Source organism: Equus przewalskii, chromosome 2, assembly GCF_037783145.1.
Source record: "Equus przewalskii isolate Varuska chromosome 2, EquPr2, whole genome shotgun sequence".
Classification (NCBI taxonomy): domain Eukaryota; kingdom Metazoa; phylum Chordata; class Mammalia; order Perissodactyla; family Equidae; genus Equus; species Equus przewalskii.
Window position 1 is genome coordinate 414,565 of NC_091832.1, and position 12,707 is coordinate 427,271.

The 12,707-nt window shown below is 47.5% G+C and overlaps 1 protein-coding gene across 36 annotated transcripts in view; it reads right to left on the reverse strand.

Annotated features, from left to right (window-relative positions):
- The window catches only part of FGGY (FGGY carbohydrate kinase domain containing), a 377,677-nt gene that overhangs the window by 71,921 nt on the left and 293,049 nt on the right, over positions 1-12,707 (reverse strand). For 29 of the 36 annotated variants that reach the window (XM_070591722.1, XM_070591628.1, XM_070591637.1 and 26 more), the window contains 3 exons: positions 11,813-11,887; positions 6,378-6,498; positions 374-468 (listed from right to left, as the gene is read on the reverse strand). In XM_070591722.1, coding sequence (XP_070447823.1) covers positions 374-468; positions 6,378-6,498; positions 11,813-11,887 — 291 coding nt within the window. The remainder of the gene's footprint in view (positions 1-373; positions 469-6,377; positions 6,499-11,812; positions 11,888-12,707) is intronic. The other 7 variants (XM_070591700.1, XM_070591756.1, XM_070591684.1 and 4 more) reach the window with 1 other exon arrangement.

The following is a 12,707-nucleotide window of genomic DNA, read 5'->3' on the forward strand; positions in this document are numbered from 1 at the left end:
TGGCAGGTGGAGATGAAATAAGTAAATATAAATCTGAAATTTACATAAAAACCTTAAGTTTTAAACCTTACCTTTTTCACGTGCTAAAAAGAAAAATGGGCAAGGGGAAATTTAAAAGAAATAATTCAAGAGCTATTTTAAAGGAGAAAAAGAAAACCAACAGAAAAACAGAATGACCAACACTAACCGAGGCCAAGTCAAATGAAAACTGCAATAAATATGTCTGAGGCTAGAAGCATCTGTGCTTTCCCCGGCTGGAACCTATCATTGCTTAATTATATCCTGTGTGTGTTTTGCAAGATGCGAGTTGCTGTCAAGAGGAAGGACAGCCTCAGACGGGAGGGGCCCGGCTCAGCCCTCGGTGCTCACATACCTGCACAGAAGCGAAGTCCCCCGACGCGCAGGCACCCAGAATAGCAGCGCCCACGAGCACGGATTCGACCTCTTGGGACAGGATCACAGGCATGCCTGCGCAGGACAAGGCCACACGTCGGTTAGGGAGCAGGGCCAGGCCAGCATGGGGAGCCAGCAAGCGGTCCCAGATGCACCTCCCCACCCCCTGCAGGTCCCCATTCTTTAGGATCACCTGGTTCTAAAGGGTTTCACGGGCATACGCCTGCTGGTGCGACAGCCAAGAGTCCCGGGGGGCCACACCACATATATCAACTCATGAGACTCTGCTGCCCACGTCTCCCAGGTCTGCCAGCTGCTACCTGCCATTTGGTTCAAGTTCAGTTCAGCAAACATTAGGTGTTTTGCTGGGCCCAGGAAACTCAGAGATGAATCAGACTCTGTCCTGTTGTTCAGGTCTCAAAGGGGAGATGGATGAGACAGAGATAAAGGGCATGCAGGGCTGAGTTCTCTAACTGAGATGCGCTAAGAAAAGGGAAGTCTTCAGAGAGGGCGTCATTAACCCCTCCAGGCTTCCCATTTCTCTCAGATACAAGCCAAAGCCCTGACCACTTCCCCAACCAGATTCTCTTTTTCTCTCCTCCCAGCCACATTGCCCTGTCTTCCTTGCTCTCTCTTGAATCTGCTTCAGGGCCCTTGTCCATGCTGTTCCTTTGGTCTGGGTCACTTCCTTCCAGCTGTCCCCACGGCAACTCCCTCTCCCTCCTTCGAGCGTTTGTGCAAACCTCCCCTTCCAGGGCAGCCTTCCTGACCACCCGATTTCAAATGACAACTTGCTCATGACACTTCTTATCCCCCTTCCATTTCCTCTTCTCCTCCCAGCGCTGCCTTATTACTCATCTTCTCTGTCATCTGACTCCCCTGCTAGAGCGTAAGCTCCATGAGGCAGGCCTTTGTTCAGTCCTCTGCCAAGTCCCTAGAACTGAGCCCAGCACCCAGCACAGGGTATGGGCTTAAACGATGAGAGAACGAATTCCCGGGAGGGAGCAGAGGAATCACAGTGGAGAGGAGGACAGAGGAGGCAACAGAAGGATGCTGGGCTCTGCCTGGCAGGAGGAGCCCTCCACATGCCAACCCTCAGAGGTCGAGGGTTCCCGGGGGTTTAAGATTAATAGAAAAAATTTAGAATTCGTGGGATTTTGTATATATATTTATATATGTACATTACATATATATAAATAAAATACATGTAAAGCATACACACATACATATGTGCTAACCAGGGGATGCAGCAAACTCTGGCCAGACCTATAAAACCCACCTCTACTCAAGACAGTACAGTTATCTTTCCAAACACAGGATTTCTCCCCTTCTCTCTTTTGGGAAGCCTTTCCTGACACATTCTCCTCTGCACTCCCATCACCTCCTCACCCGTCCTCCCACTCCAAGGCGGGGTCAGCTGCCCAGTCACCCCAGACAAAGAGGGCAGGGCACAGCGTCTCCACATGCATCCCAGGGGACTGAGGCACACCAGCTCCACCCTGCCGGGCCAGCCCTGAGACTTTGCTGGCAAGCATCAGGTGAGTAGGGCTCCGGGAAATGCTCAGACCTGGCTCCACCAGCCCTGTGCCCTTCAGCAGGTCACTGAAACCCTTTAGCCCTGGTTTCCCCATGTGTAAATGGGGATGATGATAAGACTCGCCACACAGGCTTGCTGTGAGGATTACCGGGGGTTACCACAAGGCCTTGAGAATGGCTCGTGCTGCTGTTAGAACAAACACTGATGGTGAGTGGAGCCCTCTCCATGAACTTCACCTGGGCTGGAAATAGACAGTGGGGAAGGGACATGGAGATGCCCCCTTCATACCCAGGGGACAGACACCAGGTCACACTGAAGGGCTATGGTGGCCAGGTCTGGAGAGCACTGCGAGCCTTTGCAGCATCCGGGGATCCTGCAGATGGCAGCCGGACTGTGACCACCCCAGGGGCCTGGGACTTTTTAGAAGCCTGCACCTCTAAATGCCATTCACCTCCCAGCCCCTCCTTCCCCTCACTCACTCTGACCAGGGAGGAACTACTCACTCCCCTGCCCTTGGCTGCTGGAGACCTGAGTCAACCTGGGAGCACCCCATCAGCTCTCACCTTCAGCCCAAAGTGCCCCGAGGCCAGACAGCCAGGCTTTGAATTCTGGCTTCCCCACTGACTTAGCTGTGTGACCCTAGGCAAGCTACCTAACCTCTCTGTACCTCAGATATCCCATCTACAAAACGTGGTTAAAATCCCACCTTCCTCACAGGGTTGCTGTGAGGATTAAAAGTGCCCTGTAAGTAAGGCACTTGGAACAGTGCTTGGCTTAGAGAAAGCACTAATTAGCATTAGCTGTTATGATTCTTAAAGTTTACCTCATCTCTGAAGTCTCTCCTCACCCCTACTACCCCGGGTGGGACCAGCTCACTGCTTCCATTTCCCCCTGAGGCCAACCTCGCCGCTTCCTCCACCTTCCCAGCCTGCTGGGGCCCTGGGATGCTGGCCTGTGTGGACCACGTCCTTGGCCCCCTGCCTGCTGGCTGCGCCCCTGATTGAGCCCCTCAGTCGCAGGTTGGTGGCCTCCCGGCCCTGCCCCTGCCAGCCTGGGGTGGTGAGACTGCGCAGCTCTGGGTGCTGCCTGGCCCCCGGGGTTCCCCTCCACCTTGCCCACCCTCCTTCAACAGACTCTTTACTCCACTTTTCTCCAGCTAATCCCATTGAGTGTGTCAGCTGTTCTGGGCCTGGACCTGACTCATATGACACCCACGTCCTCTGGGTCCCCAGTGGACTCCCCGGACGTGGGTCAGAGCACCGCGAGCACTTTCCTGCTTGCAGTGGCCTCTCGGCAGGATACCACTGTTCCTCTTTGCATCCCCAGGCCAGGCTCAGAGCTGGGTGCACCAGGTGCTCCGAGAAAGCTTTTGAGTGAATAAATGAAGGAACAAATGATTAACATAATGAATAAGACAGAAAGAGGGAAACCCTACTGAAATTGCCAATCCTAAAGAACAGAATCAAGAGGGAGGAACACTGAGTCCCAAGTCAGTGGGAGAACCTACAATTACTTAGTACACAGCGAGCAGTTCTGGAAACCACAGCTGCCCAGACGCCCGCGGCCCAGGGCGGCGCCCCCCTCACGGAGGGGACGGCCCAGAGTTGGTGAGGCCCTGCTCTCCCCGCTTGCACGGAGCAGGCTGTTCCCCACACAGCACAGATTTGCTTACAAAATACAAAGCTGTTTTTTTTTCTCAAGCGCCCCTCTTCTCTCAGGCGTGGGGCTGCCTTGAGGAAGAGAACCAGCACAGATGGAACTCCTGCTTTGAGGCAGGCTCCCAAACTCGTGAACATTTATTCCTCAGTACGATCTACATGAGGGAATTTAAGACTGTGTCTATCTTTCAGAAGAGGGAAATGAGGCTCAGAGAGGTAAGGGAACTCGCCCAGAGTCACAGAACCGGTCCCCGACTCTGACTCTTTCTATTACTCCACTTCATCTCCAAAGAATTGTTCAAATTCCGTTGTGTTTCTTACATGTATTCCTGAGAATCCCGTACCAGGTCTGTGGGCCTTTCTAAGTCTTTCTTTGCAGGAAAACTAGAGCAATCACAGTGTTAAAAGGCACCAAGACTCCCCTCTGTGCCCAGCACTCGTGTGCTGCCTTCTACAGAAACAAAGCAAATGTGTCCTGCTCTCTAAGTGCTGGAGGAGGGGCAAGCAGCTTTGCCTGGAATGTGAGCTATTTTATCTGATGCATTAACGAGTTTAGCAGAACCCAAAGCTTTTAAAGGCAGACGCACTTTGCCATCACTTGTCAGTCACAGCCTTTCCAAGGCCGAGGAATTCCAGGCCAAAGAAAAGGCCCCTTTGTCCAGAACTGTAACCAGTCCACAGCGAGAGACAAAGGGTCCAGTTTCCATCGGAATCCAAATAACGATTAACAGCCTTTTCATTCACCAGCTTGAAGGAGAACAGCTTCGAAAGCAGAACCTTCTGTGAAGCCCCTGTGCCCCGGCTTCCGTGGCAGCTCAGGGCTGCCAGGCCTGGAGGAGTATCCCTTTCACACAGGCCAGAGCCGCAGTGCTGAGTCAGGGCCGGTCGCTCGCTGCCCTGCTCTCCGCCCTGTTTTCCATCCCCTCGGGTGATGTGTTGGCCAAGGCTGATCTTATCTCCCCTCCTGCCTCCAGGTGGGAAGTCTTTGTGGCGAAAGGAGGCTGGAAATGGGACAGTCACTCACAGATCAAATTTTAAGGCTGACTCTTATCTGAACCAGCTAGCTAACTTTAGATAAAATGTAGTTAAGGTATTTCTCCTGGGGAAACAACAAGGTAATCTGGGCTCCTTTTTATGTCTTTTGTCTTTCTGCCTCAGAATGGCTCACCTCCATGGGTTTTGGACACTTCACGAAAGGAGGTGTCATCATCCAGTGGTTATAAACCAGGTAGAAAAATTGAGAAACCCGGGTCCAAAGCAGAGTGGAGGGGACACTGGGTCTGGACACACCTGGGTGACCATCCTGGTCCTGCCCCTTACTGCATGTTTGACTTCGGATGTCAATGTAATCCACCTCCCTCATCCTCGGTTTCCTTGTCGTAAGATGGGGGCACCAGTTCCCACCTTTGGTGGTGTGTGATACCTGTATACAAAGTGATTCACACTGACACACAGTGCAGCTCGGTTACAGGTAGTAATTTCTGTACCTGACATCCTGATATATTTATCCTTAGACTGTGTGCTTTTTTACACTGTCCTCTGGCTTGTCTGTCAGTCTGCTTATCTCTAAGATGGGGGTAAGTAACTTATTTAGTTTGATCTCACAATGGCAGGGTCGCCTATGCTCATTACTTCTGGTAGAGCCCTCATATACAGGACCTGCATTGCCTGGAGGGGGAGGGAGCTACTCGATGAGGTAGAGTAAGGGGCAGAAACCTTGACCCACCCAGCTGTCAGAGGCAAGGGATCCAGGGGATAGGGGACAGCAAGAGATCATGATGAAGTCAGGTCAGTGCAGGATGGGCTCACAACAGACTGGAGGTGTGGCTGTGTGTGAGCAGAGTCCAGTCAGCCCCTACTTCCCTCCCCTTGCTCTGCCCTGGTGCCTGGGCATCCTGGAATGGGTCCTGGGTGGGAACACCAGTCTCCAGGAGACACTGGAGGAGAAGGGAACAAGAGACTTGAAGGTGCCGGGTCCAGAGGGACAGAAGTCCCGGCCAGCCTCTGGGATACCAGCAAGCCTCCTGCTAATGGAGTGCCTTCCTTGGGGCCCAGGGTGTGTGCCTCACATCCTGCTCTGCTTTTGTCTGCTCGTGTCTTAGAGGAATCTGCCCATTACTCTGGATTCTCTCTCTCTGTGTCATGATCCCCATTCTGGTGAGCTGAGAAGGAATCATAGGATCTCGAGGTCTTGGGGCTCACATTTCCATCTCCAGCCAGACCCACACCAGCTAGGCTCTGCCATCTTTCTTCAAGACAGCTTCCTATCCCTTTCTCCAGATCACTTGCTCTGCAGTGTTGCAGGTCCAAACCAGGACACAGCGCCTACTGTGTTTCCATAATATCCTGTGCTTTTCTCACTTGGAGCTCTTGCTGCACTGTATTTAACATGTCCATTTGCTGTTTGCTTTCCTCAACAGACCCTGAGCTCCTGGGGCAGGAAGAGATCTTACTAATCTCTTATCTTCAATCTTCTCCACAACGTGTGGGTCATAAGTGGAACTCAAAACTGTTGAGTGAATGCTTGAATGAAGACCTAGCCCTTGCTGATCTCTCTTGTCTTATTTCTTACCGCTGTTCAATAGTTGGATTTGCATAGAAGTTACTTTCCCCATGATGACTACAAAGACTTCATAGTTATCTTAAGAAAAAAATACATTGAAACATAAAAATTCAAAGCAATTTGGCATACCACCTATAGCCTCCTATTCTCAAGCCCGTCCACGTCTCGGCCATGCCCATTTGTTGTCAAGCCTAAAACGATCTTCTCCCCTCCTCCTCAGACTTACCAGTGATGTCTGCATGCATCTGCACAAACAGGGGATTCTTGCTCAGGCCTCCACACAAGAAAAGGGTGCTGACAGAGTGCCCTGCGGCCTCCATGGCCTCAATAATGAGGCGGGTCCCAAACTTAAAGGGAAAAACAGAAGAAAGCATCAGTATGGGAGCAAAGGGAAATGATGTGGAACATTTTTGAAGGGTTTACCCAGTGCCAGACACTAAGCTAAGAGGTTGACATACACCATCCCCGAAAGCTGAACTCAGAGAGATTATGTTGCCTCTGATCACACAGTTAATTAGGTTGCAGAGTGGGAATTCCAAGCTGGGCCTGCTTGACTCCAAAATCGTCTTAATTACTACACTATTTGCTTCTGTCAGTAGTTATACAACATTGACAAAAACAACTGACAATGCTGACTCAGTTAATAAACACAGTTCATTCAGACACATAATTGATGAGTGTCTCTTATGGCCCGGGTGCTGAGAATGGAATGATCAGCAACACTGCTTTGAAAGTAATAGTCAGTGGTTCCTGGGTCAGCCTTCTTTCCCTAAATAGGAACTCAACTCAGTAAAAATGGCTGATGCTTGAGAAGAGGACATTACCATAGGGTCACCAAGGTGAATCTTAATTTACAATCATTTAGCTTTAGCTAGGATATTTGAATAGCTAAAAATCATAATTTATTGGTAGTTCAAAAACTAGAAGTCCACAAGTCATAATTTATTTGGGCTAAGGATTTATAATAAAAAGATGAACTGTGATATGACCTTAGGAGGCAGCCACACGGCAGTGTCCAAGAAAGTGGCTCCAGAGAGATCTGAGGAAGAAGGCTTTTGGAAGAGAGAGCCCTTGAAATGTTTAGAGAGTGAGCAATTCTGGGGGATGATAAAGTCACAGGGGCGGCGTGGGTGTGAGCTGCCGAGGCAGAGGGAGGAGAGGTTGAGGGAGATAAGGAGGCCAAGATGATGCAGCCACCACGAAGAAGGGGAGGTTTGGGTTGGAGCGTAGATGTGAACCAATACCACTGATTTAGTGTGTGATACTGCTGCTAAGAAGTTGGTACCCAAGCGCACAGAGAAGGAGAAGGTAGTTCAGCTTGAAGGCGTGGCATATCAGAGGCTTAAACAAAGGAAAGGAAGCAGGTTTGGGGAGCGAGCAGTCAGGATATCCCCTGACTCCCAAGGAGTGGGATGCAGGGCAAGTGGAGCCTCCTTTGATGAGGCTGTCTGGAGAGCTGTCTCCCTCCCCTGGGCTGGGGTGCTTTTGGGAAAGACGGTGGCTAAGGGGTCATTTGGAGACCCTTTCGCAGGGCATGAAATCCTGGCTGCTGTGGAATAAATGATGAGGGACAGCACAGTTCAGAGCAAAAGCACAGCATGTCCAGTCCAGAGGTCTTCACGGTTTGTTGAAGCTATTAGCGAATCTGGTAAGAATATGGATTAGGTGAAACCTGGGCCTCCAAAGATAACCCACAGATGTAGTATGTTAAAAAAAATTAAACATGTTATACCATATAAGGCTAGATCCTGCTTATTGATTATGGCTGATTTCCCCCAGATGTTCTTTCTTAAGCTTTTCAGGGGTCATGAACCCTCTTGAGAATATGATAAAAAAGAAATTGACCTCCCCAGAAAAAAGTCGCATACAAAATAGTATTATAAGTAATTTCAAGAGGTCTACAGATGCCCTTACCTCCACTAGGGGTCATTTTGTCTCTGTGGACTCTTGGTAGCCTTAGTCCAGGGGCGTGAATCTACAGTAGCTAACAGCACGGCTTTGGAATTCACGGAATCCAAAACGGCATTAAGGCATTTCACCTATTTCTCGAATCAAATCTGTACCCAACCTTTCTAAGACTCAATTCTCATTTTTTAAATGGGAATAATAATGCCATATTTGTTCATTTGAAAATTCTATAGATTGTCAGAAGTGTAATGTGAAAAAAATGCAGTCTTAGACTTGATGAAATTGATAAAATACAGTAATACATATCTTGCAAGGCTGCTGCTGTCGATAGTGTATGTAAACTCGTAGAAGAGTGTCGAGCACCTGGAAAGTGTTTATAAATGAGCCTTTTTCTGGTTATTTGCTATACGCTAGGCACTTTGCTATGCACTTTAACGTCATCTCTAATCTTCCGACAAATTCAAAAACTGCATATTGTTACCCCCATTTAGGAGTTACATAATTTGTCTAAGGCAATGCAGTCTGTGTTGGAGGAGAGTAGCTGCCTTCCAAATGCCTGGACATGCCATGCAAAGTGGACATTTCTGATGTTTCTAAACCAGGGAGCTGGGGCTCATGTGATTAGCAGGCCTGAGTGGCAGGTAACACAAAGCAGGTTCCCTGGGAAAACGAAAGAAAGGCTCGGAACAAGAGGCCCTCCTTCAGCGGGGCTGCGGCCGCCTGTCCCTGCCCCACGTGGCACTGGGGGCCACATTTCCCTCTGGGGTGGCAGCGAGTTACAGGGCATCGTTTGGCGCCCCAGCCTCCACTCCGAAACACTGCGCCCTCCTTCATCGCCGCGCCACCGAGAAAGGGCTGATGCTAAATGACTTTGTGCTCACCTTTCTGGAAAAAATGTTTTCACAGAGAAATTTAAATTAAAATTAGGCTATTCCACTGGGAATGTACGGAACCAAATGCAAATGAGGAGACTTCAAATGCAAATGGTACTTTTTAAGGGTCTATTCTAAAAAGAAAACTACAGATGAACAGGCTATGGATAAACTGGTGTCTGACAGGTCTTTTAAGCACCCGTGATGGAGAGAGAATTTTACTTCATGGAGGGTTTTGCACAGCCCCGAGTTAAATTCATGACAGTATTGCTTTAATTTCATTCTATTCCTACAAAATACCAACCGTAGACATTACTCTAGAGGGCATTTGCGTAACTTCTCAACAACCAACAGGTGCCAGGGCCATATACAGAGCCAAGGAAATAAATTTTTTCTCAACTTGAACATCATGGGAAAATATTTGTTATCACAATGCTTCATTAAAATGCACATTTTTGCCTAAAAGATCAACACACGCAGATACTTTTGAAAACAGACCAAACTCCTCACAATTCAACTGACTCCACAATAAAGCCCTATTAAAAAAATCTGCCTTAAATTGCCTTCCCTTTGTGGCATTATAAAGCTCATTAAGACAATGAACAGAATAAATATGATGGCTTTTAATATATGTACACACACCACATGAAAGCGTGTGGTATTTGGGAGAACGTAGCTGCCCCCCCCCCGCCCCCCCCAGCCTGCACGAAGTTTAACCTCATCTCTACGTGCTTGGACTTCTGCTGCAGCGTTCTCACCAGGGAGGGGACCTCTGTGAGACAACCCCACTTTGACAGTGTTTCCTAAGGTGTGTCAAGTCAGAGCTGTGCTTGGGAACGCCTGGAAGCTGACTTCCTGCACGTGGCTTCTACAAATAGGCCAAAGAAAATGCAGCCTCATCAAGCAGAAAGAGCAGCAGCCTGCGAACAGGAGGGGCAGAGGTTCAAACTCTGATCCCACCTGCCCTAGCTGCATGACTCCGCGAGCCGTGTTCCCTGTCTGTACAATGAGGACACTCACACCGACTTGCAGGGTGACTGTGCTAAGCCACTTGGGTAAGGCACTCTTTTTGGTGCCTGCACAGAGTGGGTGTCCATGAGAGGTGACAGTATCACGTGATGGTGCCCCTTGGTTCATCCTGTGTGGTCTCGTTCTTCATGTCCACCCCTCAGCGTGGACTCAGAAGGATGAGCATCACACAGCTCTGATTTTCCAGGATTATTCACTTCGGTGCAAGCAATTCATTCCACTATAAGACTGTTCATACAATGAAGTTAACAAATCAGAAAATCAAAGTTCCCCAATACATCATATAGCTACTTTTATTTTGGACAGCTTAGGTTCAAACCCCAGCTCTGCCATTTACCGGCTGCACGAAACTGAGCCAGTTCACTGAACTCACTGAGGCTCGGGTTTCCAGGCTGCGGGATGGGTATGGCAGCACCTCCCTCACCAGGCTAAGGCAGATAATGTGTGTTAAATATCTAGCACCGTTCTTGGCAAATAATACCCCAAAACTATATTATTTATCATCATTACCGTACAACAGGCTCAGTAAATAACTGTCTTTACTACTGACGTACATTTTTGTTCTCTATTTTCATCTTATTAGGCACTCCCTCCATTTTGACAGAGGTCACAACTGCCTGTTTTTGACCAAGTTCCTAAGAACATAGCAGGCTGACTGATTTCACTGAACTGGCCAAGCTATTCAATCTATACGACAAATGGCCTCAGGAAGATGCAGTCGCACTGGCCTGTACACTAGAGAACTATTTAATCAGGGCCGACTCCAGACTCCACGCAGCTGCCCTGGAGGGGCAGAGAGATAGAGAGCTCTGCTCTCCTATCATGTGGGTGTGGCACCCGGACAAACCTGAACATAAGAAAAGCACTTTTGTTGGTGATGTGAATATATTGGGAAAAAAACGCATGTAGTTCTGTTATTGGAAGCAATGAGGTTTTTGAAGGCAGTATGTGGAGAAATAGAATAAATAATTGACCGGTATATAAATATATCCATATAGCATTAATAAACAAATAGGTATGTTTCTGAAAAATAAATATTGAATCAGAATTTAGTGAACTGACTTTTTCCTTTCTATTGGTCCCTATTTTCTTTCCAGAGTGGCTAAGCCTCACTGAATGAACTGTTATTTTGGGGTTCCCACCAGCTCTGAGCCCCTGAAAGCCATGACCACCCACCACACTACACTCCCAAATGCGCGCACACAGTCTTCCGTGCGTGGCCCAGGCTTTGGAACCCTCTTCTAGCCACTCACGGATCATCTCGGGAGAATAAGCTTCCTTAGACAATGATGTCTGAGCTTCTAGGATTTGGTTTTCTTTTTTTATCAATCTTCAGTTTAGGAGTTCCTAACACTTTAGATTTAAATTTTCCCCTTTCTGCCTCCCTAACCATCCAAACCTGTCATTTAAGCAGCTAATTATCTAAAAACAATTTCATGTTCTAAGGAAGTTACCATTTAAAGGAAGCCTACAATGAATCCTTTTGCAAAGTGAACAATATCATGTATTTTATAAATCTGGAAATTCTTAATACTAGCTTTTCTTAATGAAAGTATATATGGCATTTACTTGCTTCTATTTAATTGATCTGAGAAGACAAATTAGATTAATAACAAGAATGATGTCTAAAGACTTAAAGTCCTTTCAGCTTTCAGGTATGTGAGCCTATTCGCAAAGCAGGTGAAAACCTTCATCAAGATTTCCTTCCGGACAGACAAGCATCTCTTTTTGGCAAGTTCCCTTTTAATTAAGAATTTCTGTCTCAAAAGCATATGGTGTATCTTGGAGACTATGTGGTCTAAAGTTTATTGATGCCTTAAGTCTCTTTAAAAGGGGCATTAAAGTGTCTTACAGCAATGGCTTGAACTGTGGCCAGGTAGAGAATGGCAAGATCATCGAGGTCCTGAGACAGTTTCAATCCGGTGACCTGCAGGGACGAAGAAAAGAAAAGAAGGAGATGGCCAAAAGGAGCTGCTGGGGATGGAGAGAGTTCCCATGAAACACGTCAAGATGTGTTTTCTGGCTGAAACAAGTTCATATGCAAATCCCCTTTTTGTGAGCTGCACGTGAAATGACTACTAAATTGTTTAATCTCCAGGCCTGGGAGAAACTCTCCCTTCTGCCAAAGAAATGCCTTGCCTTGGATTCAACAAAACAGACCCAACACATACCACAGGAAGAGTGTGTTTGATATTTCTTAGCATGGAAATAACTATCTTCCTTCTTTAAAGAAATGTTCTTTTATTATAAACATCTTTGGTTTACCAAAATTAATATGCAGCAATGGCATTCTAGTAAAAGATGATCTTATTCTGAGTTCTGCTACCGTCAGAATTCAGTGTAACAGCATCCAGGGTGTATTCAGGGTAAAATAATATGTCTCCTAAAAATGTTATACCTACTAGAGGATAATTTAGAATCTGTAATTTGCAAGGGAATCCCATTAAAGTCAATCGGAACCACATGCTTATATGGAGTGTGTCAAACTCTGAGAGATTGCAGAGCTGAACAAGAGGCTGGCTTTTGATGCCTCCAAGATAGCTTGAATCACATTCCTTCTCTCACATCTCCCATTCATTAAGGTGTTCTCTGGAGGCATTTCTAGAGTGTGAAGAAATGCTGGTTTCTTCAAGCCTAATCTGAAGCTTGTGGGCATCAAGACCAGAGGTCGCTTTATATTTTCACATTACAAAATTAATTACCATAACATACATTTTCTCAGGATCTACAGTGAACATGGTCTTGAG